General features: G+C 43.7%; 2 protein-coding genes across 23 annotated transcripts; one reads left to right on the top strand and one right to left on the bottom strand.

Moving 5' to 3' along the window:
- Window positions 1–680: 680 nt before the first annotated feature.
- Window positions 681–10,155, bottom strand: LOC118940476 (uncharacterized). 8 transcript variants are annotated; one of them, XR_016487927.1, is made up of 15 exons: window positions 8,624–10,155; window positions 7,934–8,002; window positions 7,649–7,738; window positions 7,399–7,507; window positions 7,085–7,179; window positions 6,204–6,577; window positions 6,002–6,090; window positions 5,622–5,706; window positions 4,185–4,509; window positions 3,891–3,966; window positions 2,525–2,613; window positions 2,237–2,318; window positions 1,965–2,123; window positions 1,805–1,865; window positions 800–851 (listed from the first exon to the last, which is right to left on the bottom strand). XR_016487927.1 is itself a non-coding variant. In XM_090205488.1 (14 exons), the coding sequence occupies exons 5-8, from the start codon at window positions 7,136–7,138 to the stop codon at window positions 5,664–5,666; spliced, it is 252 nt and encodes an 83-aa protein (XP_090061614.1). In that variant the 5' UTR covers window positions 7,139–7,179; window positions 7,399–7,507; window positions 7,649–7,738; window positions 7,934–8,002; window positions 8,624–10,155; the 3' UTR covers window positions 681–1,865; window positions 1,965–2,123; window positions 2,237–2,318; window positions 2,525–2,613; window positions 3,891–3,966; window positions 4,185–4,509; window positions 5,622–5,663. The 8 variants fall into 8 exon arrangements, 4 of the variants coding, with proteins under 4 accessions (XP_090061614.1, XP_090061616.1, XP_090061615.1 ...); XR_016487925.1 differs by lacking the exon at window positions 800–851 and adding an exon at window positions 6,827–6,888 and having other exon boundaries at window positions 917–1,865; XM_090205488.1 differs by having other exon boundaries at window positions 681–1,865; window positions 6,204–6,269.
- LOC110494107 (eukaryotic translation initiation factor 4E transporter) lies at window positions 10,031–24,773 on the top strand. 15 transcript variants are annotated; one of them, XM_090205477.1, is made up of 19 exons: window positions 10,031–10,679; window positions 11,554–11,725; window positions 11,817–11,890; window positions 12,004–12,131; window positions 12,353–12,612; window positions 14,678–14,870; window positions 15,718–15,887; window positions 16,796–16,934; window positions 17,693–17,872; window positions 18,086–18,360; window positions 19,271–19,351; window positions 19,552–19,735; window positions 21,305–21,402; window positions 21,757–21,896; window positions 21,988–22,060; window positions 22,396–22,510; window positions 22,687–22,965; window positions 23,210–23,365; window positions 23,556–24,773. In XM_090205477.1, exons 2-19 carry the CDS (start codon window positions 11,600–11,602, stop codon window positions 23,753–23,755), a joined length of 2,871 nt encoding a protein of 956 aa, XP_090061603.1. In that variant the 5' UTR covers window positions 10,031–10,679; window positions 11,554–11,599; the 3' UTR covers window positions 23,756–24,773. The 15 variants fall into 15 exon arrangements, with proteins under 15 accessions (XP_090061603.1, XP_021424507.2, XP_090061600.1 ...); XM_021568832.3 differs by having other exon boundaries at window positions 18,086–18,411; XM_090205474.1 differs by having other exon boundaries at window positions 15,718–15,917.
- The last annotated feature ends 92 nt before the right edge of the window (window positions 24,774–24,865 follow it).

The raw sequence follows: 24,865 nt of genomic DNA, 5'->3' as shown, positions 1-24,865 counted from the left end.
CTGGAACAGAACACACCAGGGGATCTTCCGTCTCATCCAGTGTGTCTGAGGAGTATACACTATTCATTTCCACTCTATTCACCAGGGGATATCTCATTCATTATGTCTATCGAGTCCCTTTCATATCCTTATTCCAGCTGTGGCCTGGATATCATCAATGAAGAAAATAGCCTCCAGCAGGTCTCTGACGTTACACCCATTAGCCTGGTCACAGAGCCGTTTCTGCGGTCTTGCTAACTACTATGGTCATTGGAAAGACAGCACAAACAGATCTGGACCCAGGCTGTACATTAACAGGGTCAGCAGTGGTAATCATACAGGAGAGACGTCCTCCACTACAGACAAACAGAGACAGGGATAATATTTCATGTTTTAGTTAGGCTGAAGGCCAGCTGCCAGTGAAATATGTGTCCAGGTGTTACCTTGGCCTGCAGACTGAGGGACCAATGCCAGAGGGCCAGTTCTGTCTGCTCAGCCTCTCTCCCCTTCTGTGCTGCAGCTGTGTAGAGGGAAGAAAAACACTGAGTTACATAACAGCCAGGAGTTTACCCCGACACTCAGAAGCTCACAGATGGATCATAGAAAGAGGAGATCATTAAAGCCAAGAAACATCCAAAAACACTATTTTTCAATTAAATCATTGTATTTTAAAGTAATTTGAACACAATTTCTCACACAAGTCTTGCTAAGTTGACCTTTAATATCTGAAATAACCATGTTAAAACAGCAATAACCTCACCACAATGTTCCAGCGTGCAAAAAAAGAAAAAAAGAGCTGGCATGTATTGTTTCAGGTTACAGTGAAATGCTCACTTACAAGCCCATAACCAACGATGCGGTTAAGAGAATACCTAAAAAATAAAAATGAAGTAGTTAGAGATAAGAAAAACAAATAATTAAGAGCAGCAGTGAATAACAATAGCGGGGCTACATACAGGGGGTACCGATACAGAGTCAATGTGCGGGGAACTGGTGTCGAGGTAATTAACAATTATGTACATGCAGGTAGGGTTGTTAAAGTGGCTATGCATAGAAAATAACAGACAGTAGCAGAAGTGCAGGGGGGGGGGGGGGTGCAAATAGTATAGGTAGCCATTTGATTAGCTGTTCAGGAGTCTTATGAGAGAGAACAGTCCATGACTAGGGTGGCTGGAGTCTCACAATTTTTACGGCCTTCCTCTGACACGCCTAGTATAGAGGTCCTGGACGGCAGGAAGCTTGGCCCGGTGATGTACTGGGCCGTACGCACTACTCTCTGTAGTGCCTTGTGGTCGGAGGCCGAGCAGTTGCCATACCAGGCAGTGATGCAACCCGTCATGATGCTCTCGATGGTGCAGCTGTAGAACCTTTTGAGGATCTGAAGACCCATGCCAAATCTTTTCAGTCTCCTGAGGGGGAATAGGTTTTGTCGTGCCCTCTTCACGACTGTCTTGGTGTGCTTGGACCATGTTAGTTTGTTGTTGATGTGGACGCCAAGGACCTTGAAGCTCTCAACCTGCTCCACTACAGCCCTGTCGATGAGAATGGGGGCATGCTTGGTCCTCCTTTTCCTGTTGTCCACAATCATCTCCTCTGTCTTGATCACATTGAGGGAGAGGTTGTTGTCCTTGCACCACACGGTCAGGTCTCTGACCTCCTCCCTATAGGCTTTCTCAGCCTTGTCAGTGATCAGGCCTACCACTGTTGTGTCATCGGCAAACTTAATGATGGTGTTGGAGTTGTGCCTGGCCGTGCAGTCATGAGTGAACAGGGGGTACAGGAGGGGCCCCCGTGTTGAGGATAAGCATGGCGGCTGTGTTGTTACCTCCCCTTACCACCTGAGGGCGGGCCCGTCTCAACATTGAGTGTCCCGTTTCTTGCGTCACCTAAATAACGACATGAAAACACAGACTAACATAGGATCAGAATGTTTCAAATACCACACAACAGACTCGAACACAGGACCGAACGCAGTATCCATCTACCTTATAGCTCTGCTGATGCTGCCGGTACATAGTCCCCAATCTGAACATACTGCAAAGAAGAGTGGTGGTGGTGCCTTTTGGTTTTCTCCACACCTGTACTCTCCTCCACAACCGCTCTGCTTCGCTCCCACCATCTCCTGAAAGTCCACTGCTGCCTCACTGAGACATACAAAATGGTGGCAGTAGGCTTCATTCAATGTGCCAGGAGACTGATCTAACAGAAAATAGCATTGAATAATGAACAATTTGTCTTCATCTTAGTATCTCTTTACCATTATCCATGCGACTCGGAGCCCTGCTCACTGCTGGTGACAGTTTGACACAGGATGTGGCTTTCCTCCATGCCAACAGCACCTATAGGAAAAAAAGAAGAAGATATTTGTTGGTGAGTATTCCACACTGACTTGAGCAGTAGTTGCACCCAGAATCAGTCGTGGTAAAAGTACTGATAACATACGAAGCTGTAGAAATAAATTAGAAGCTAAGTCATAGAGCTTCTACAAAACTTTCAATGAAGCCTGAGACTTTATCATAGGTAACAGATAGAGCTGCTCTAACACCTTAGCCTGAACAGTGCCGGTAGTGGTTCTCTGCCCTCTTCTCACTGCTCCTGGCTGCTGCAGTCTCCTTCCACACACGCAGAACCCTCCTGGGAAGAAAGTAATACAAGTGTCAGTCAGAAAGATGACCAAAATCAACATTCCAAGTAAGAGACGGTGGGGATAAAGAGATTGAGACGGTGGATCCATTTGGGTTGATGCTGGAGGAAGTCACGCTGATGCAGGCTGTAGTGCTCCTTGACAAGCTCATCGACCTGCTCTGTCTGGAGGTGATGCCACCACAGGGGATCATAGGCAGCGATTACAGCACGTCCCCTCGGACACAAACAAACAAGGCAGGGTGGAGCCTATTCTGCGAGGAGCATCAGTCAGGTCAGACGACACATGATGACCAAATGAATGAACCATAGAAGTGTTAACTAACAACACTCAGAACAGTTAACGTATAAATAGGGATGGGCAACTTTGAGGGGTGCATACGCACATCCATACCCACACATGCAGTCAGAGCCAGTCCTAGCCTTTTGGCGGGGCCCCACCTCATGAGAAAAACATTTTAGTAGAATCGATGGGCCGATCCTCCGTGTCATAGAGACGGGACAGCGCGTCGGCCTTCGTGCCCCCCCCCCCCCCGTCTTTACAACGGAGCAATTTTTTGTTGTTCTTTAAGTTTTAAAGTTAATTTCCTGCAATGTTACAGATTTTGACATGGGGCAGAGAGAAATGTTAGCAGTTTTTAATATGATATCTGAGTGAGTGACTGCCAAAATCAATTGGGGCCCCCCCTGGTTGGTAGTTCTACCATGATAAATACAAGTTTAGACAGCATGCCGCTAGACTAACTTATCAATCTAATACATTTTAGTTGACATGGGCTAATTGAGTGACTGTCGGGGACAGAAGATAAAGTAATGATGCACAACCAAATTTCGAAGATGCACCTTGTGTATTCTACTATTCTAACTGTCAAAAGTTCAGACCCGGAATTCCGAAAGAAAGCAATATATATATATATATATATATATATATATATATATATATATATATATATATATATATATATATATATATATATATATATATATATATATATATATATATATATATATATATATATATATATATATATATATAATATATTTTGCCCATCCGTGATGTATAGGATGTGAGCTCTGTTGTGCCTTCCAGGCCTGTAAGGTGTGTTTGAGAAGTCTGACTCATGCCATGAAGACAAACTGATCCAGCCTGCTGTTCTTCTCTCCTCTGTGCTGGACACACTGACATCAAAGAATGTAGGATTACCCTGGAGAAACCAAACAGAGCAAGGCTAATGGTAAACTATACTGTATATGGTAAGATGCTGTACCTCACTCCAGCCACTCAGGGCGCGTCGCACACAAGACACATCCCCATGTCGACCTGCCTGCGCCTCTTGGTTTCGCCTTAAGAGATACATTTTAAAAAACACACTTGAAGGATTAACCAAAATCTCAAAAGGTTCTAATCAAATCCTGTTAAGAACACACACCAGTCTACGTCTTTCTGAACCAGTTGGTCCCCAACAGTCAGCGTAAGTAGCAGGTCATTAATGTGCATTATAACAATCAAGAAAAATATCATCCTGATCCTCACTGATATTTTACAGTCAGTCGTACAGTACCTGTCTCGGATCATGGTGACGTTGTCCTTCCACTGGCTCAGTGTGTTGTGGACTACAGTATGGTGGTCCAGTATGTCAGAGGCTCTCCGTTTCTCCTTCCCCGCCCTCCACTGCCAGTGGTGCCAGGCTCTACTTAAACACAACCTCTCTTCATGCAGCAAGGCCCAAAGGGCAGGACAGCTGGGCTCTGTCTGGGTGTATGGCTGTACCGTGATGGTGTGTGTGTGTGTCAGGACAGCTGTTTTACCATCCTCTCAGCCAGCCTCTGATCCTTTCTCTCCTCTGAATGTCCCCACCAGGTGTAAAAGGCCCAGGTGTACTGACGCTGCCCACAGACGGTTAGAGTGTTTCACACATTAAGACAAACGTCATCATCACTACCACAAGGCTAGCTATATGTAGTTCATAAACGTAGCCCAGGGCCCTTTAAAAAAAAACATGTATAATAGTAGTAGTGCTGATCTAGGATCAGTTTTACCTTTCAGATCATAATTAATAAGATCACATGGACTGGGTGGACCTGATCCTAGATCAGCACTAGTTCAGAAACAGGATGTGATTATGGGATTGTGTCGTCTCGCCTCTCCCTGTGCTGTTTCCTCTGGCAGGTAAACTCAACCCAGGAGTTCAGACACTGTGGAAAGATGTGGTTCGCAAACCAGGCCTGAGCACGACGCTCCAGACCCTACAACCACACACAGTAATGTACAGGTAACTGCCAAAAATAACAGAACCACTTGATTAACAAAGTGTATTGAAAGCATGTGCTTCTACACAGGTGTGGTTATAAGTTGATTCAGCAATTAACATCCCATCATGCTTAGGGTCACGTACAAAAACGCTTGGCAGGCCATTATTTTAGCTACCATGGCTATGCCTCCATAGCATGACAATGACCCCATTCATAGGGCACAAGTGGTCACTGAATGCTTTGACGACCATGAAAATGATGTAAACCGTATGCCATGGACATCTCAGTCACCAGATCACAACCCAACTGAACACTTATGAGAGATTCAGAGTGGGGCTTGAGACAGCGGTTTCCCCACCACCATCAACAAAGTACGAAATTATAGAATTTTGCGTGGAAGAGTGTTGTCGTATCCCTCCAATAGAGTTCCAGACACTTGCAGAATCAACACCAACTGGTGCATTGAAGCTGTTCTGGCTCGTGGTGGAGCCAATGCCCTATTGAGACGCTTTATGTTGGCGTTTCCTTTATTTTGACAGTTACACGTCGGTGTGTGTGTACCTGCATTTGTCAGTGCTCAACAAGCTGCTCTCTCCAGTGATTCAAGCAGTAGCTCTGTAGTGACGTCGGGCCAGAGAAAGTACTTTCAGAATTACTCTTCTAACACACAACACACTAGTTGTCTGGGAAGTCAAAAAAACATGTGTATGGACAGCGTTGAAATTTGCCAAAAGGAGCCTGCCTACCTGTAGTGGGTGTGTGTCATCTGCATCTGAAGTACCCAATCTTCAGCCTCCTCCAGACGTTGCTGCCAGAGTATCCAATACCTGCCTGTAAGATACGGAGAAAACACATAACATAGCAGATGTGGTACTAACTCCGGAACAATTAAATTCAAATAACTATTATTTCCTGGGTGGGAACTTCCTGTGTGATGAATGGTACGTACAAAACGCATAACAACATAGAACACAAAAACACGTAGGATACAGTATAAAGGATTAGAAGCAATCACAGGGTATATACACACATGTATACAAATGAAACCTTCAAAATTGTACTGATACTAATGCAGGGTGAATATACTAACATGGATATTATAGTACTGTAGCAGCATAACTCTTACAGTGTGATGATGATGCTGGACAGCGATGTTCTTGTTGAGTCGATGAGTATCTGAGCGATATTAAGGGCCAGACTTCTCAGACCAGCGTGCTGCAGACAGAACAAATTAGAGACAGAAAGTTAAGGAATATTCTGTGGTACAGCAACTTGTCTATGGACCGAGTATTGCAGAAATAATTCAGAAGTGCTTTGCTCCATCTCACCAATAGATGGCGGTGTTGACTTGCTGCTGACTGATCTCTCTGACTCCTGCATGCACAAGTCCAAATCTGCACATAAACTCAGGAAATTCACTTAATCTTCTTGCAATATGTTACGAAGTATGATGTTGAGGTAGATGAGGGCACATGAAGTTAACCATAAGGTGAGTATTGCTAATGTTGTTCTTGCAATAGTGTGTGACTTCACATCTGTCAGTGTGTGTGGGGTAGGATAGTGTCTCCAGCGCTATGCTGTATGCTGCATTGTGCCACATGGTCAACACCCTGCTCTCTGTCCACCTCTCTCTGTAGTCCACTTCTCCACACATACCAATACCTCAGGACCAAGCGGAGTTGCCAGGCTCGCACAGCAACAGCTGAAACCCAGGAGGTAGACCAATACATGAGGGTTAACAACAACAGAAAGCAATGGTAATGTGAACGCAAGTTCTAGCGGACAACAGGCAGGTCTGTAGTATGTGTTGGAGACAACCCAAGTTTGGCTACAATTGTCAATATACGTTTCTGATATCCTAAACTGAGAGTATATTATCCTGGACCATGAATGCCATCCAGTGATTGTGATAAGAGGTACAGTAGTACACATGATTAACAGAAGATGGCACCTTGTGGTTTCCTCTTAGCTTGGCGGAGGTGAACAAAGCTTATACAGGCATGAACGTAGTGCCTATGACAGAATAACAACATGCATAAATCATACAATTATGCGAATGGACATTCATTGCAAATTGTCATTCACAGACAACAAGGTAGTGAATGGACCTTCCTCTCCATTGTGTTTTTTGAGGGGTGATGAGGATGTGAGGAATCAAGGAAAGATTAATTGAAAAAGAGCCACATAAATATTGATGTAATCAACTCACCTTACTCTGTAGAGTCAGAGCCCAGTGCTTGGTCCTCCATATCACATGCATCATACCTCCTCCACATCCTAGTCTGCCACATAGTCCACACCCAACTGTATTGGGGGAAACACACATCAGCAGTAACACAGGCTGCCTCCTCCCCTTTTACTCACAAATTATTATATTGTCAACACACATATATAATCACTCACACAATGACTGTAAGTAGGAAGCTCACTAACCTCCCAGAGGCCGTGTATTGTTCCTAATTCAAAGTAATTTCATATAAAATGAACAAAACCACCTATCATCTATCAGTCGTAATGCCTCACCATAGAGCTGTGAGTTTCTGGAACTGAAGAGCAGATTCTTGCATCCTGTGTTTCATCCTCATGTACACTTCCCAGCTGTCCCAAGCCACACGCAGACACAGCCTCTCAGCTGGCATACAGGAGCAACTCTTGTTACTGCTTTTTTGTAATAATATCATTTCCACAAACAGACTTTCGCCGTAAGTACTGATGGGCATGTATGGTCACCCCACAGCTGAGCAGCAGGTAGAGGGTAGAGCCGGACACTGACCTGTAATGGCACTCTGCCCTCACTGTGAGCCTCAACTCCCTCCTAGCTGTCCACCACTCATCCTTCCAGCCCCACTCTGTGATGTGAGACCTACAGATTGGACAAGGTAACATTCTTCCAGTTAGCGAACTCAGGCTACACACAGTGGATATATTAACAGTATAGTATCAAGAGCTTTACCAATGTTATTTCCCCACCATTTGGAATTAACATTGCAATGCATTATAAATTCAAGCAGTGATGTAATCTGTCTGTAATCTATAGGCTATTCCTGAGAAAGTGCACCTGGCATTGTAAGGATGAACCCATCCAAAAGTCCTGTGTCCATAGTTTGAGGAACTCCATGCAAGTTGCCTGGAAGAAAGACCGATTTCAGGGATGGCCAACTCCAGTCACTAAACATACAGTACCTTAAATCAGTGGTTCCCAACGTTTTTCGGTTACTGTACCACCAACTGAAGTTTGCTCTGGTGAGGGGGTACGGGTACCCCTGAAATACGTCCTCGTATACATTTTACCCGTAGGTTTATGGTCTCATGAGTAGTCTCAAGTACCCCCATGTGGATAGGTCAAGTATTTGTGGTTAGTGCCATTTCGAATCGTTGGGACGTCCTAGCCCTTGATCGTGACTCTCAGTTCCGTTACATAACACAAGTCATTGGACTCTTATATTTTTTTATTTGAAGGATTTTTTCTCGCTGATGAAAGATAATGTGTTTCGAAAGCCGTATCGCAAGCGATGATTATTGACGTTTCTAAAACAACGCGTCGGGATTGTAGCTAGTTCAGGTGAGGTAGGCGTGGGCGAAGCTAATTAACGTCAGCCGGAAACTGTAGATCGAAGGCAGAACATCGCCTAGAGTTTGAGAGCTACACCTACCCTAACCATTTTAAAATGTCAACTTCAAATGGGGTACGGACGTCCCAGGGATTCCAGATAGAAAATGCAATTTATTTGAAGGGGGTACTTCTCACCTTATTCTCGGCGCCTTGTCTTCCACCTTGGTTCCAGGTGTATCCGATTTTTTATAACTGGATATAGCAATGCGTGGAGTTCCTTTTGTACCAGATATGTTTGGTTTTTGGGTTCCTCTACCTAAGGAGGAAGTCATTGCCACAACAGTTGCCTAGCTAACAACCCGAGAACAGTAACGTTACTCACTAGCTCGTACTATACTGGCTGTCAATCAGATTACTGACTTCTTCAACTAGCCGAACAGAAATCACCCTTTCATTATCTTCATATGAATAACTTAACTACCATTACATTTTCTTAATTCCCTAACTAGTTTCACGTCTATAGCTAGGTTTCCAACCAATTTGGGTCAGATTTTCATGCGCATAACCTCATCTGCCTAAAACAATATGCATTTTCCCACCAGATGTTTTCATCAAACCAAAGATTTTGGAAAACTGACAAGACTGCATGTCTCTCCGCCCTAACAATGGGAGTCGTTGTTCACAAAGTGGCACGGCTGGCTGTCTAGTTCCCGCCTATTCTTTGGATTGGTGGATACATCTATTTATTGTTATTTGTTTTTAATATTCGATGAGGGTGATTAACTTCAACCGCCCATATTCAATGACGAGAGATTATATGCTACAGCCACATTACATTAATACGACGTTAAACCATCTCGAGACAACTCCAATATAAAGTGTTTTTTTCTCAAAGTTACTGGGATGTCACGTGTCCAATTTATATCAGCATACGCGTAACAATTTAAGCATAACGAAACTTCTATTCGATCAAATAAACCTCAGGTAGAAAATAAGACATTACATTTTCGTTGAACAAATTCGACACTCTCATGGTTTTATTTTCGCTTACATTTTTTGGGCTGAGTAAACCCTCTCGTTTAGCCTTTTCCTCTGTGATTTGTCGCCACATATGGTTTGTTTACGTTTCCTCTGTTGTGGTTAGATGGGGTAGGCCTACATCTCTATCCAGTGGTTGCGTCGGGGAAAACAGCTGTTGACAACCGAAGCATTAACTAATCCTAACTCTTTTCATAACCTGCTACATTAATTCACATATCCTGCTGCGTTAGTTATCCTAACATGCGACGTTAATTATCCTGACTGCTATGTAAACAAACCATCTGTGCCCAAAATCATCAGTATCACCACACCTGCTAAATTAGCTATCTTTGTGTCATACCCAGTGAAATTAATAAACATGCGGATTTTTATGATAGAACCAATGACGGTGACGTTACTACCACTCACAGTGACCGCGTGTTGTCTTGCAAACGTTACTGTAGCAACCTTCTGTACAAATACTGAACTGATGAGCGTGATGTAAAGTACATCGAATTTTACCCTAAAATGACAGGGTATGGTATCATTTACAAAGAAATAAAAAAGGTGGATGTGTTGCGTGCCATTTGGTTGGCCTATACGTCAAATCATTAATTAATGAAAGGGCTAGTTTGTTTAAAAAAGTACATTGAAAGTATGACAACGATCGATCAGTTTGGGCTTTCATCGATCCGCTTTGTAATGTCAACAATTAGCTGTCCATACATAATGCCTGATATGAAATTACTCAATCGTAAAATAAAAGCAGTCGTTGATATTTCATCTAAATTAATATATATTAATTTCGTAGTCAAAAGAGACTATGTCAAAGACAGTAATGGTTTAAATGAATGATTTATACTATTTTATATGTTTGAGTAAGGCACTAGTGATGGGCACTATATAATCCTACGAAGGACCCTCATTCAGAAGCGGTGATCGGAGAAAAATCACTGCTACGACTGAGAGAAGAGACCAAAGAGAAGTATATTTCGACATTCGAATACAATCCTAGGAAGACGCTAGTGTACGTTCGGATTTCAGTTCGTAGAAATATCACGGGCGTTGGCTGTTTGTCAAAATAATAACCTTAGCTGTTTAGAAAAACGTATCGCACTTATTGGAAGGCTTTATCTCCAGCAAGCTAGCTGGCTAACTAGCCATAGAGTTAGTTTAGCTAGCAAACGTAGCTAGCTTCTGAGTCGGCTTCAAACGTTTTCTTAACAGCATTGTAAGTTAATGGTTACCTTCTACATGTATAAGTATCTGCAATTTATCCAGAGTGATATGATGGCCTGTTTGTTTGCTTTGTTAACGTTACATATGCACTCGGCGTTTATCAATTGAGTAGCCGAACACGCACGTTAACTAGCTATCGGATTAGCCGACAAGTCGCCTTTCAGGCTAACTAGCTAAACTGAAGTTTTGGCAGCTAACTAGCTAATATTCGCTAACTAGTTACCAGTAAACCAAACACGACGGTCGTGTAATTTAGCTAATTGTCAGCCGTCCATCAAATATTTGACGCCGGTCTTGTAAATTGGCATCAACATATGCATTAGCTACATAAGCCAACGCAGTTTTGCCAATTAGCTAATTAATTACGCAAATATGCTAGTTAATTTAACCTACTTCCAGTAGATTGACAGCTTGCTAATTAATTCTGGCCAGTTAACCTAGTATGCTAATGGTAGCCAATTTTAGCTACTCTATTGCTATGATTTAGTTTGCCTGTGCTGCTCAGGTATGGATGACATGTTGCCAGACCAGCTTCCTTTGGCGAATTGGTTGAGTCGGATTTTATCACCAGTCCACGGTCGAAGCCCTTGCGCTAATGTCGTTAATATACCTCGGTGCTTAATGTGCTATGGTATAGATTTTTCGACTAATTTCATTGATCTAAGCTTGTTGCGTTTTACTATTGTATCGATATTACTACACAAACTACATTTTAAGTGTGCCAATACGTTGTTTTAATGTCTTTGCACGTACTTTATCAGCAGTGTCTTCCTGACAATATATAATTACTTTTATGTTTATGAATTGTAATTACTTTTGTTAAGCCTGTGAGGGTTATGTCATAACAGCATGTCGTTTTTCAACAGGTCAACTACTAGTCTCACAAGCTTGGTTTAGCCCCCTAAAAGAGTCATGGAAAAGGATGCTTGTGTAGAGGAGGATGCTTGTGTAGAGGAGCAGGAGAATGGTGACACAGTGGTGGTGAAAGACCAAGTGGTCAAGGAATCAACAGGACCATCCCCTTACAGATACACCAAGGTATTTGGGAGATATGGCTAGTATAAGTTGCTAGATGTGCAAGTTATTGGATTGCTTCATGGACTTAGGTTCACATAATGTGTTCTTACAGGAGCAGCTTTTGGAGATAAAAGATTTCCCAATTTCTAATGAAAGGCCAGACTGTCTTTCTGAAAAATATGACAGGTGAGTGTTTTACTTTGTCACACTTTGGATTAACTTGACACCCTACAAGGCTTGTTGGTTCTATGCTAATTGTTGAGTTTGTCCCTCTGGTTTGGTCTTACATTTGGCTACAGTGATTGTGTTTGGGACCCCGAGAAGTGGCATGCCTCGCTGTACCCCACCTCAGAGTGCAGCTCTCCTGTGGATGGATATAAGAAGGACTTTGTGGATGATAGGGTCCCTCTAAAACGTAGAATTGCAGGTAAATAAGTTGTGTAGTATATATTCAAAGCTCATTTTCAAATCCCTGTGGCATACATTTAAAATCATCTATTGCATATTCATTAAGGGTTGAGTGGTTTTAAGCTCAAATTAATTTGGCTACCCTTACAAGTGCCATATTGCTTACACATATGCTTTGTAAAATACAACATGAAGCATTATAGTGGATGTTATGTTTGTTCCTTGTGATGCTGTCGTCAGATCCCCGCGAGCGACTAAAGGAGGATGACCTGGACGTGGTGCTCAGCCCCCAGCGTCGTAGCTTTGGAGGGGGCTGTGTTGGCAATGCTTTGCCTGCACCCACCCGCCGCCCCATCAGCCCCCTAGAGAATAAGGAGAACGAGAGTCTCAGGCTGGGTGGTGCGCGGCGCATTGGCAGTGGCCGCATCATGGCGGCGCGAGGCTTCGAGAGGGAACCCCGCATGGAGAAGGAACGGGACTTCAAAGATAAGAGGTTCAGGGTTAGTGTCTGTTGCTTCCTGATCTGCATTCAATTGAAACTATTTATCCTTAGAGGGCTATTCTATCTACATGTTCCGACCCCACAAAATGGCAGTTACTTGTGCCTCAAGGGTAGGCATATGTTCTGCGGTAATCTAAATGACAATCATCAGGAGCTGTGTACACTCCATTATTTCCTTTTTAAAATGCAATATGTAACCTGACCAAATTTGGGTAGAAATGTGAGTTATAGATCTCATTGAAAGCAACTCTAAGACTCTCTAAAATAAAGGTAAAAAAGAAAGCGATCTGGTCTGTGGGCTATTTCTGTTCTGAAGTTTATTTTTTTGTGCGTTTTACTTTCGGTTTTGTACACCAGCTGAAAATAAAATATTTTTGGTTACGGATTTCTCACAGCAGTTTAGATGGTACAATGGTTCTCAAAACTATACATTTCTTGTTTTGTCACAAGCGGAAATTAGGGGAACTGTTGACTTTTAAGCAAAAAGGAAATGGCTGTGCCATTTCTGCATATGGCACCTTTTAAATATATCCCATGGTATTTAGCAGCGTGTTAGATTCAATGTTTACCAGTGACTCAAGTGTTTTAAAATGTATTTACACTACAGTTCAAACGTTTGGAGTCACTTAGAAATGTCAGTGTTCTTGAAAGAAACTGTTTTTTTTGTACATTAACATAACATCAAATTGATCACAAATGCATTGTTAATGTTGTAAGTGACTATTATAGCTATTTTAATTTTATCAGCAACCATCACTCCTGGGGTTCCAATGGCAAGCTGTGTTAGATTAGCTAAGTTTATAATTTAAAAAATCGAATTGATCATTTGAAAACCCTTTTGAAATTGTTAGCACAGCTGAGAACTGCTGTGCTTATTAAATAAGCTATAAAACTGGCTTTTAGACTAGTTGATAATCTGGAGTTCGATTACAGGCTCAAATAATGGCCAGAAACAAAGAGCTTTCTACTGAAACTCATCAGTATATTCTTGTTCTGAGAAATGAAGGCTATTCCATGCGAGAAATTGCAGAGAAACTGAAGATCTCGTACAACGCTGTGTACTACTCCCTTCACTGAATAGCGCAAACTGGCTCTAACCAGAAGAGGAGTGGGAGGCCCCGGTGCACAACTGAGCAAGAGGACAAGTACATTAGTGTCTAGTTTGAGAAACCGATGCCTCACAAGCCCTCAACTTGCAGCTTCATTAAATAGTACCTGCAAAACACCAGTCTCAATGTCAACAGTGACGAGGCGACTCCGGGATGCTGGCCTTCTAGGCAGAGTTGCAAAGAAAAAGCCATATGTCAGACTGGCCAATAAAAAGAAACGATTAAGATGGGCAAAGGAACACACACGGGACAGAGGAAGATTGAGAGAACGTGTTATGGACAGACGTTTAAGGTGTTCAAATCACAAAGAACATTTGTGAGATGCATAAATTATTTTAAAGATGCTGGCGGAGTGCTTAACACCATCTGGTGGAGGCAATGTGATTGTCTTGGGGTGCTTTGGTGGTGGTAAAGTGGAAGATTTGTACAGGATAAAAGTGATCTTGAAGGAAGTCTAGCACTCCATTTTGCAAAGCCATGCCATACCCTGTGGTCGGCGCTTAATTGGAGCCAATTTCCTCCTACAACAGGACAATAACTATTTGGGTAAGAAGCAGTCAGCTGGTATTCTGTCTATATAATGGAGTGGCCAACAGTCGCCTGTGGGAGCACCTTGACCATGAGGTACGTAAGTGCCCATCAAGGAAATCTGACTTGTGGGAGGTGCTTCAGGAAGCATGGGGTGAAATCTCTTCAGATTACCTCAACAAATTGACAACTAGAATGCCAAAGGTCTGCAAGGCTGTAATTGCTGCAAATTGAGGATGCTTTGGTGAAATAAAGTTTGAAGGACATTTTCAATTAACCATTATTTATAACCTTGTTAATGTCTTGCAAAATGAATAGGAAATAGTCTACTAATTTCATGTTTTTATAGAAATGCCCTTTTCCATGTGACCCCAAACTTGTGTCATATATATTTTACACTTTTTTAAATTTATTTATTTTCTGCAGCGAGACTTTGGGGACAAGCGTGTGTTCAGTGAGAGGAGAAGGAACGAAGCGGAAGAGGAGCCAGAGTGGTTCTCAGGGGGCCCAACCAGCCAATCAGAGACTATAGAGCTCATTGGCTTTGACGACAAGATCCTGGAGGAGGACAAGCGCAGACCCAAACGATCCAGGAAGAGGACTGACTCTGTGAGAGAAGGCATGTCATGCTGGGTTCTTCATACTTTAACTTTTGGATTGTCCCCCAAAAGGATCCCATTGGCTTTGCATTGTTATGGATGCCGTGTTTTATTTTCTTGGGTTTGGTTCAGGCTTGATCTAAGTAGACAACATGGGCTTAAGTAAACAAGTAAATTATAAATCATTTTTTACTGAAGTCTATGTTACTGCACTGGTACTTGGATTTGTATTTACTTTTTTGACCTCCCACCTTGAGCTGTTTGTGTGAATGTGTAGTTCATACATGCATAGTCTGAGCAGAATTAGTCTTACCTCAATTAGCCATGAAATCCCTAGTTTGAAAGCAACTGTTTTCCAGAAGATGTGCAGCACAATTTCCACTACACCCACGTGAGCCAGCCCCCCAGCAATTTGAGTGTCAGCCATTGAATGAACACGTAGTAGAGCGAAGGGAGCCTTAACGTGGTGCACATATCTGTACATTTTGACGTAGTAGGCAATTTTCTGGGACAGTTGGCTCGTGGGCGCTACTTTCAGAACTACTGGCTTAAAAGCATACAAAAGTACTGTAGAATATCCAAATTAACTTATCGCAAGTCTGAATAGGCTCCTTGATGACTTGTGGTGCATTTATTTTCAAATTATGGCCACACTGATGTGAGGGTCAATGTTTGGGTCATGAGCATAGTAATGTTTATACCTTTACAATGTACAGGTATGTCCTATGTGTTTTTTTGGGGGGTGGGAGGGGGGGCTCCAGACACCGAATGATCAGTAGAGTACTTTCTGTATGTTACTGTATGCCATCGGATTGTTTACGGAAAGAAGCTACCCTGAATGTTAATTTGCACTCTTGTCTATTGCAGTGGAATGTAATGGTGGGCTTGCGGAGGAGCCGGAGCAGGTAGTAAAAGACTCCCACTCTACAGCAGACCAGGAGGTCCCACACCCAGTGGTCCTCCCAGAGCAGACATCTGGAGACTTTGACTTCAATGAGTTTTTCAATCTGGAGAAGACCATGCCAGGACTGGCCTCTGTAAGTCCTGGGGAGCACTGCATGTTTAAGGTGTGTTTTGGGTGCTAGAAGTTGTGCTCTCTGGGCTAATATCCACAGTAATGTGTTCTAAGTGCATCACACACTGGGTTGTAGTTGGCTACACATGGTCCTTTTACTTTTAAGTGTTCAGTGTAGTTTAAAGGGATAGTTAACTAAAATTACACTTGTTTCCTTAACATGTAAGCCGTGTGTGGACCAAGTGTTTTGGCAGTCCGTGCTTTATTTTCCCTGGCACTGTTTCCACATGCACATTTTTTAGCATTTGTTAGCATGTGGAAACTGTGCCATGGAAATCAAACCAAAGCATAGATTGCTGTCATACCGTGTCCACAAAATGCTTACAGGGTAAGGAAACCAATATTATTTTGTAATTTGGGTGAACTATCCCTTTAACCTACACTGGTTAGTTCCATGGTTTTATCACGTGGTACTGTCCTTTGCCTGTTTGGATGGGTGGTGGTGCCGGCAGTATTGTCACCCTGGCTAGAACTGTTTCTTTCTAAGGTTTTCTTGACGTATTGTCATTTTCCAGTGAAACATCGTAAGGCAACAGGTTTTTACCTCCAGTAGGGTGGTTTTGTTAGGTTTCAGTCAATGCAAATTTATGCCCATCTGTTCCAGTTTATTCAGCACTTATTACAATACCTTGCGAAGGAATCTATAAAGGAAATTAGCTATGGGATAGGGAAATAAAGTACAGATTCAATGAAGAAAGAATACAATACCGTCAAAAAGCACTGACAAAATGCATCCAAAAAAAGCCCAAAAGTGTGCAGATGGACAGCGCCTTAAACGTAAGTGCAACCTTTGCTCACACCCACCCTTTAGCAGTCTGCCACTCTGGACCAGCAGCTTGCATCTGACTGGCCTCTGGTTCTGTGTTGCAGATGATAGAGGATGTTCTGGGGGAGGGCCCTGTTTCGGCCAGCCGTTTCAGCCGGTGGTTCTCCAGCAACCTGAGTCCCTCGGGCAGCCGCTCCTCCAGCCTGCGCTCCACACCCCATGAGGAGCTGGAGAGACTGGCTGGTAAGAGGGCTGCTTCTGAAATAAATGTTTTTGATTAATACGAATGTGTTGCCCTCAAGGATCAAACAGTCCCTCCAGGACTTTGCAGGGAGGTTTTGTGATAATTGCGTACAAAAATGCACTTTTTTTGTTTCTACTGTTTTGCATGGCTATGTGGGATATTTGTTGGGGAAAATGCGCTGACGAGGGAGAGTTTGACATGTGGCTTGATTGAGCCATATAATGCGGTAAATGTGTAGTGATTGGTTGAAATTGCGAGCCCTCTTTTGTACTGCCATGAGGGTTTTTTAAAAACAATTTTTATATAATACTGCCATTATTTTACTACTATGTGGAAAAAGAGCAGTTATTGTTGATTTTGCGAGAGAAATTGCACATTGTATTTTTAGGTTTTTTTGTAACCCAGCATGGAATTCAAGTAAGGGAAATGCATATTGGTACAGCGGTTGCTAAGCAACCTGTGGAACACATCCTAGCAAACATTGGCCCTCCTTTAGTTCAGTATAATATTTTTTTTAAACATGTGAAATTATATGCAGTCTTTTGCATATGGAGGACCACCCTGAAACATTTTTCATATTATAATCATAAAGCCACAATGTTTCTGTTTTGATATGACTGTTCATATTTTTTTTTTATAGACACAATTTCTGAAATTATATACAAACCCCTCTAAGGACTCCATGATGCTTTCTGTTTTGATGACTGCGCATGTTTTCTAATGAGGTTTTTGGAAACTGTTACTTACCGTTTCTCAGGACAGGACCCCCGCTGCACGTCCCCCAGCCAGATGGGCCCTGTCCCCTACTTCACCCCCATCCAGTCAGTGGAGCACCGGGACAAGGTGGACATTCTGGAGCTGTTACACAAGGCCAAGATAGACCTGAAGCCTCTCCTCTCGAGCCTCAACGTCAACAAACAACGGCTACAGCAGAGCAGTAAGTAGCAATTGTTCATGTGACCAGTACTTAATTTCCATTAGGGTCGTTTAATTCGAGCACTAAAACATTTTGTAATGGGAAAACAATTGTTTCTTATTAAACAGTTCCAGGCAGTTCCGTGTTTCCATGCTGCCTAATGTCATATGGTGAATTTGCAGTAAGACATGTACGCTTTTCCAACACTTGTAAAGCCCTCATCTTGTCCCCTAGCTAACTCTGGTGTAGTGCTCTCTCTGGAGGAGGTGGAGGGAGGCCTGAAGGGGCTAAAGGTGGGCTCTGAGCAGAACCACCAGTCTCATCGGAAACTGCACCAGAATCCGCATCGGGGAGGAATCAGAGGCAGCACCAGCAGTGGCACGCCCTTCATGGCTGAGCACTTGGAGCAGGCTCTAACAGGCGGTGTAGGCCCCAGTGCAGGGCCACCTAGGTCACAGGCCAGAGACCCTGACATGTCAGCCTTCAACAAGCTGGTCAGCAGCATGAAGGCAAGTGGAACTCTGCCTACCCACCCCAAAGCCAACCAAGTGAACAGCAACGTAAGTGTGCCGCTCTTGGATGATGTTTAGAAAGCACCGACTGTCCTGTCGGCAAGCTGCCTCAGGTAACGCTGGATGTGTAAACCATAACGGCTTTGAGCTGCATGCTGCTTCAGGTAAACTGACCCTTGCGTGTGTGCTGCTGAAAGTTTGGCCTCTTACATCACATGTAGGTTCTCAAAACCAAATGATGCATGCAAGCTAGCGTCCTAACCATAACTGAACTCCTAGACTAATAGTTGTCAGGACTGGAAAATGATGGGCATAAATTTGCATAGTTTGAGTTCCTCCCAAGAGTTCTGGATTCACATGAACCCCTATGAACTAACATGTCAATCAAATGATTGCATACGGAAGATTTGTTTATATTTAACCTTAATGTTATCCTTTATCAAATTAGACTGGATTACCCTTTTGTCCTGTGACATTTTGGGGGGGGGTTGTGCCCTGGTGAATTTGTCAGGGTCTGTCACTTTGGTCTCTGGGCATGGAGGGATATCTACATTCAAGACCATTTCATTGCCTCTGGCTGAGCCATGCTATGCTCTTCTCCATCCCAATGGGCTTTTCATATCTGATGATCAATTAATGTTGCATTTTGGTCATCTGCTGCAACGTTAGAATTTAGTCATAAGTTGTTACATATACGTCAGTACAATCTCATAATTTTCCATTGGATGATGTCTAAGTAACTTGTATTTGGACATTTGACAACATTGTAGCAATGCAATGTCTAACAATGTTAATTGGTCTGATGCAAAACATTTATGCAAGTGAGAAATGCCCAGAGGGATTGGTTTTAAAGGCGTGTCCACAACCAAGACTGCTGTCTGATTCCACGTTCTTCCACCCGTTACAGCTCAATCTGCCCACGGATCCTGCTATAGTGCCCCTGCCTGAAGCCACAGTGCCTGCCCCATCGCAGAGGAACGTATTCCAGGTGTGTAGTTTGGGGCTAGCTCGTGTTATCAGGGTGGGTGTGTGGAACTCTGTTAAAATAGTACTTATTATAAGCTATTGAGTTTGATAGGCTGTAGCATTCTGGTTGGGGTGCTTTCTAAGAAATAAGGGGCTGGTATTATGTTGTGTGGCTCAGTTGGCGTGTTGGTCCTGTCTGAGCAGTGTGTATAATTGCTACAGGAGCTTCTAGGTGCCCAGGGCCCTCCCCGTAGCAGCTCCCCTACCCTCCACAGCGTGCTAGGCAGCACTGACGCCCCTCCACCCCCTGGGCCTGGTCTTCAGCACAGGGGGCCCTCGCCTCCACTCTTCCTACAGAGAGCACCTTTGCCTGACTACTTCCATGGACGCATGCGGCCACCCGCTGGTAAACATTACATTAATATGGAGGCAAAGGGTGGTGTTCATTTAGGGCACACTGTAGCTACGGAAAAAACTGGGCACTACAGTGCGACCACTTTTGAATTTGCGCCTAAAAATAGATGTGAGAACTGAACAAGTCAAGTATGAGCACATGGAGGTTGTGATTTATAGCAACAAAATTGCTGCCTTGACTATTTTCAAACTAATTCTGCGGTTTTGTTTCTTTGTGGGTAGCTAATCACAGAACTATACTGAACAAAAATAAACAATAGTTTCAAAGATTTTACTGAGTTACAGTTCCTAATAAGGAAATCGGTCAATTTAATGTATTAGGCCTTTATCTATGCTTTTCACATGACTGGGAAGGGGTGCAGCCATGGGTGGGCCTTGAAGGGCATAGGCCCACCCACTGGGGAGCCAGGCCCAGCCAATCAGAATGAGTTTTTTTCCCACAAAAGGGCTTTATTACAGACAGAAATACTCCTCAGCACCCCCCATTAGATGATCCCACAGGTGCAGAACAGTGCAAGGTGCACCTGTGTAATGATCATGATGTTTAATCAGTTTCTTGATATGTTTTGGATGGATTATTTTGGCAAAGGAGATATACTCACTAACAGGGATGTAAACACATTTGTGAACAAAATTTGAGACTCAAGCTTTGTGTGTGGATTTCTGCTCATGAAACGTGGTACCACCAACACGACATGTTTTGTTTTTGGTCAGTCTGTAGTCTCATATCCCACCTCGTGCAGCAACCTGTTCTCCTGAAAGATTCATTTTTTAGAAGCTCACAGGCTTGAAGTTTGAATTTATTTGAAAGTCTATTAGTGACTTTAGTGTTTCTTGGCAGTTTACATCGTTTTCTTCACACGCTAACGTTAAATTGTTTGTCAATCTTTGTTCGACCTTTCTCAACTGCTAGGAAAGACGTCGGTGCATCTAATCTCCAATGTTACCAAATATTTTTCAGCGAAATCGTCTCCTGGCTCCTTGTTTAATCGATAGGTGACGTTTTGCCGTGACGATGTCACAGCACCCATTTGCCTTGCTGCGGTCCCCGACATAGCGTTTTTGCCCCCCCCCCCCCCCCCCCCTACCCTTGTTTCCTTCCTGTACGTGCACTGTTGCTGTGACTTCTCCAGATATCTTCTCCCACTCTCGTTTGCTGAAGAGTTGTGTGAAAAATCGCTAAATGCTATTTATAAACTACCCCAAAAGCAGCCTGAGAAGTAGCTGAATTTGTCTCTTGAATATTTGACCGTTAAGTGGCTGGTGCAGTCTGAACTCACAAAACATAGCGACAGTCACCAAGTTTCCAACACTGCTGATCTCAGGCGTTTGAGTCCCTCTGTTGCCACAGTGATGGCCCACCCCTTAAAGGGGCAGCTGAACATTTGTCTCACCTAAGTGACTATTTGAGGGTACGTTGTACTTTATTGAGCATGGAACACCAATAATGTTTCATTTATTAACTTAGTAATTTATCATAAACACTCTTATTTTCATTGTGCTCCAATGTTTTTGTGCTCCTTCACTTTTAAGTGATTTTGTCTGATTGGTCTTGTTTCAGGGTACCCTGTTGGTGCGGCGCCCATGATGGGGGAGCAGTTCCCAGATATGCATAGATCCCTCAGCCCTGGACATGGACCCACCCTACACCAGCAACAGGTTGGATGTTGTTTACAGTAAACCTTATCTGAAGCACATCAAATCTATAGTTCTTTATGGTGCAACACCCTTTGTTAGATCTTGCCTTTTCTTGGTAACCAAACGATTATGGCATGCAAACTGAAACCTGAGATGGGGTGTCATTCATTCCATGGAGGGCCAAATGTCTGCAGGTTTTGGTTTTCCCTTTCAATTAAGACCTAGACAACCAGGTGAGGAGAGTTCTTTACCAATTTAGACCTTTATTCATCAAGTACAAGGGAGAAGTGAAAACCCGCAGACACTCAGCCCTCTGTGGAATGCGTTTGACTCGTGGTGTAAGTAAAAACTGGTGGTTTATGACTTTGCCTCCAGATGAGGGCGCTGTCCATGGCTGTGGACCAGGCTGACCTGGAGGCTCTGATTAACCAGCAGGACCTTGCTCTCCATGCCCACAACACCTTCCAGCCCGGTTACAACAAACTGCCTCCGAACAAGGTCTACCAACACAACAGGTGACTGAGGGTTAAAAGGGTTCAAATTTGACATCTTTCACAATTTATGGGGGTGACATTTTACATTGACGTGTGTTATCTGGCAACCCAGGATGAACCGATCCCCTGGTCCAGGCACTCATCCTGCAGGCAGACACTCCCCTGGCAACACAGTCACCAGCATGGTACGTCGAAAGGTTGTCTGCGTTGTATTCATTAGTCGCCAACCAGAAAACCAAAATGGGGCGGGACTACCTGAACTTGTTCAATAAGAAACACTCATTCCATTTTTCCAGTGAAAACATTGTAACCTTGTTCAATCCCTCCACTGACTCAAACCCATAGTGGTTTCAGGAAACCGTTTGATAAATAAGCACTTGTCTGTTACTCTTCCTTTAAAGTGGACATTTCCCATCTGCTCAGTATTGATCAACTGTCTGGTTTAAGTTGCTTTTTTTTATTTTAATGCCCTCCTATATAAGTAAAATAACTTAACTACTGATGCTTGTGTGTTGTACAGCTGTCACCATCTTTCGTGCCCACGTCTGTGATCCGTAAGATGTACGAGACGAAAGAGAAGAGTCGAGATGAGCCAGGTAGTCGTCCAGACAGCAAGGAAGGCCACTCCCAAGAGGGTACGTTCATCAACGGCTGTTTTTGCATGTCAGTAATGACGTTGTTTGGGAAATGCATTGAATGCAACCTCAGGTAAAACCAGGTGGATGACTTCCCATGTCTCTGCTCCTTACTTGTGCAATGTTGTTTCTGCTACTGTCTTGTCTAATGTAGCATTTGTGCGCCTGTGTTATAGACAGGCGCTCTCCCAGCTCTTTTCTGGATGGGATAGGCGGTAGTGGTTCTCAGTTGGGAGGGGTGAAGGCCGCCTCCCAGGCTCGCCAGCACTCCCAGGACCGCCCCAGGCCAGGCTCTGCTGGGCACCCCTGCCCCATCTACCCGATACCACTGCTATCCCACGGACATGTGCCCATGGTGCGCCCCCCTCCGCCCCAGCTCCATCCCAGCCTTGTGCAGAGGATGCTGGCCCAGGGCATCCAGCCACAGCAGCTAGGCCCTGCTCTGATGCAGGCAGGTTAGTACTGGTCTACCTGTTTACAGTACCTAGCTATTCTAAGCCATCACATAAGGCCACTGTGACAGGTTTTATAGTGTCAAGATGAGTTGGCCTATTGAAAATGACACATGCCTATATTACCAGGGGTATTTAGAAAAACTATAGTTGGAGTTTGTTTTCAGGATGAGTTTACCTGCAGTGTATGGTTGAGGTGTGTGGGGAACTGCTGAGGAGCTCACTGACATTTCATTTTCCATCCTAGGCATATTTCCACAGCACGTTGACCTTGCTCAGCTTCAGGGTTTGCCCCCTGCCCTGCTAGGACAACCCCTCTACCCCCTAGGGGTGACAGGACACCCCCTCTTACCTCCCCGAGCCAGCAATCACATGCAGCTAATGCAGCAGCAACCGAGACCAAGTGAGTGACATTTTCTGTTCAGTCTGCCGTTGTTCAAGATGAATACCTGTTTTGCATTTGTTTTACTAGTGTTTATGCAGAGATGAGGGCACCACAATCTTGGCACAGTGGATCCTTTTTTTAAGGACATTAGTTTCCCAATGTTCCGAATGGCCTTTACTGATGAATTTCATTTTCTCTCTCCTCCCAGTGCATCCATCAGTCCCAGGCCACCAGTCGCAGAACCTCGGCCCTGACCGGACGAGCCACTCCCAGCAACATGGGGGTAGCCCCACTGGTGTGGTGGGAGCTGGTCTGTCTAAGTGGTTTGGCTCAGATGTGCTGCAGCAGCCCCTTCCTTCCATGCCTGCTAAGGTCATAAGTGTAGATGAACTGGAATTCAAGCCCTGAGACGAGTTTCATACAACCAGAATGCTGGATAATGGAAGACTTAATTTCCCCCCCCTCCTTTCTCCACCTCCCCATTAACAAAAAAGGTGGACTTTAATTTAAGACTAAGCACAGTTCCTGGAGAACGAGGAGTGTGTCCATGTGTTGTCTTAAACCTTGAAGTCACTGTTAAGAGTTTTGAAGAGGCCTCAACTTAAGGGAAAGACTGAGTTCTATAAGATTTTTTCTTTTTTGCAGCATGTTTTGGGATATGTTTTTCTATCTTTTTTTTGCAGTAAAGATGAAGTAAATAATTTATAGGCCCAACATTGTACAGACTGTAGGAATGGATCTGATTCTTCTACCTGTACATAAATATGATTTTCTTGGTAAGGGGAAGGTTGTATCTTGCTGTTTAAGTGCGGACTGCCGCAGTCAGACGTAGTAGAGCTGTGAAGCGAGGGTAGTGGCGCGTCTTTGTCGTGTGTCCTGGTAGTTTTATTCCCCCCCATGGATTTGAGCTGCACTGAGAAAGGGGTGACAAGTTCAATGTTTGCTTTTGGAGTTGCCCTGCGTGTACCCTCAAAAGATGTCCTCCCTACGGCTTGGTCAGTTGGTGGCACTGCCTGCCCTGTCTGGAAAGGTGACTGGAGTGTTACAGGGGGAACAGCAAGTGCTGGGTGTGCCTTTCTGACTCTCAATTCATCTTTCCATGATTACTTGCATCCCATCGGCTCGCCTGCCTCCTTTTCAGCAGTATTTGAGAAGGCATGAGGTCCCTTCTGTCGCACCTTCTCCAATGTGTTTTTGAGAAGGTGAAATGATGCAAGGAATTAAGGTAAGATTTGAGAGCCCACAGCTTCTTTTTTTTTTCTTTACTGCGTCCCTCCCCCTCTGCCAGTCACTGGAACAGAGAAGCACTTCTGAATCACGTTATCACATATTTGGGGGTAGGTGGTAGAGATTCAGTTTGTTAATGTGCTATTAAGTTATAAAAGCACAGAATAAATAAAATGTTCAATAAAAATGTATCACAATGGCTTTGTTCTCTATTTGTGCGTATTGAACTAAGATTGCTGAAGCCTTAACACGTGTGCCTTTGAAAATGCAGGAGAATATGAATACTGCGTA

This window comes from Oncorhynchus mykiss, chromosome 17 (assembly GCF_057628025.1).
Source record: "Oncorhynchus mykiss isolate SJ-2025 chromosome 17, ASM5762802v1, whole genome shotgun sequence".
NCBI classification, from domain to species: domain Eukaryota; kingdom Metazoa; phylum Chordata; class Actinopteri; order Salmoniformes; family Salmonidae; genus Oncorhynchus; species Oncorhynchus mykiss.
This window is presented reverse-complemented; position numbering and strand designations above follow the sequence as displayed.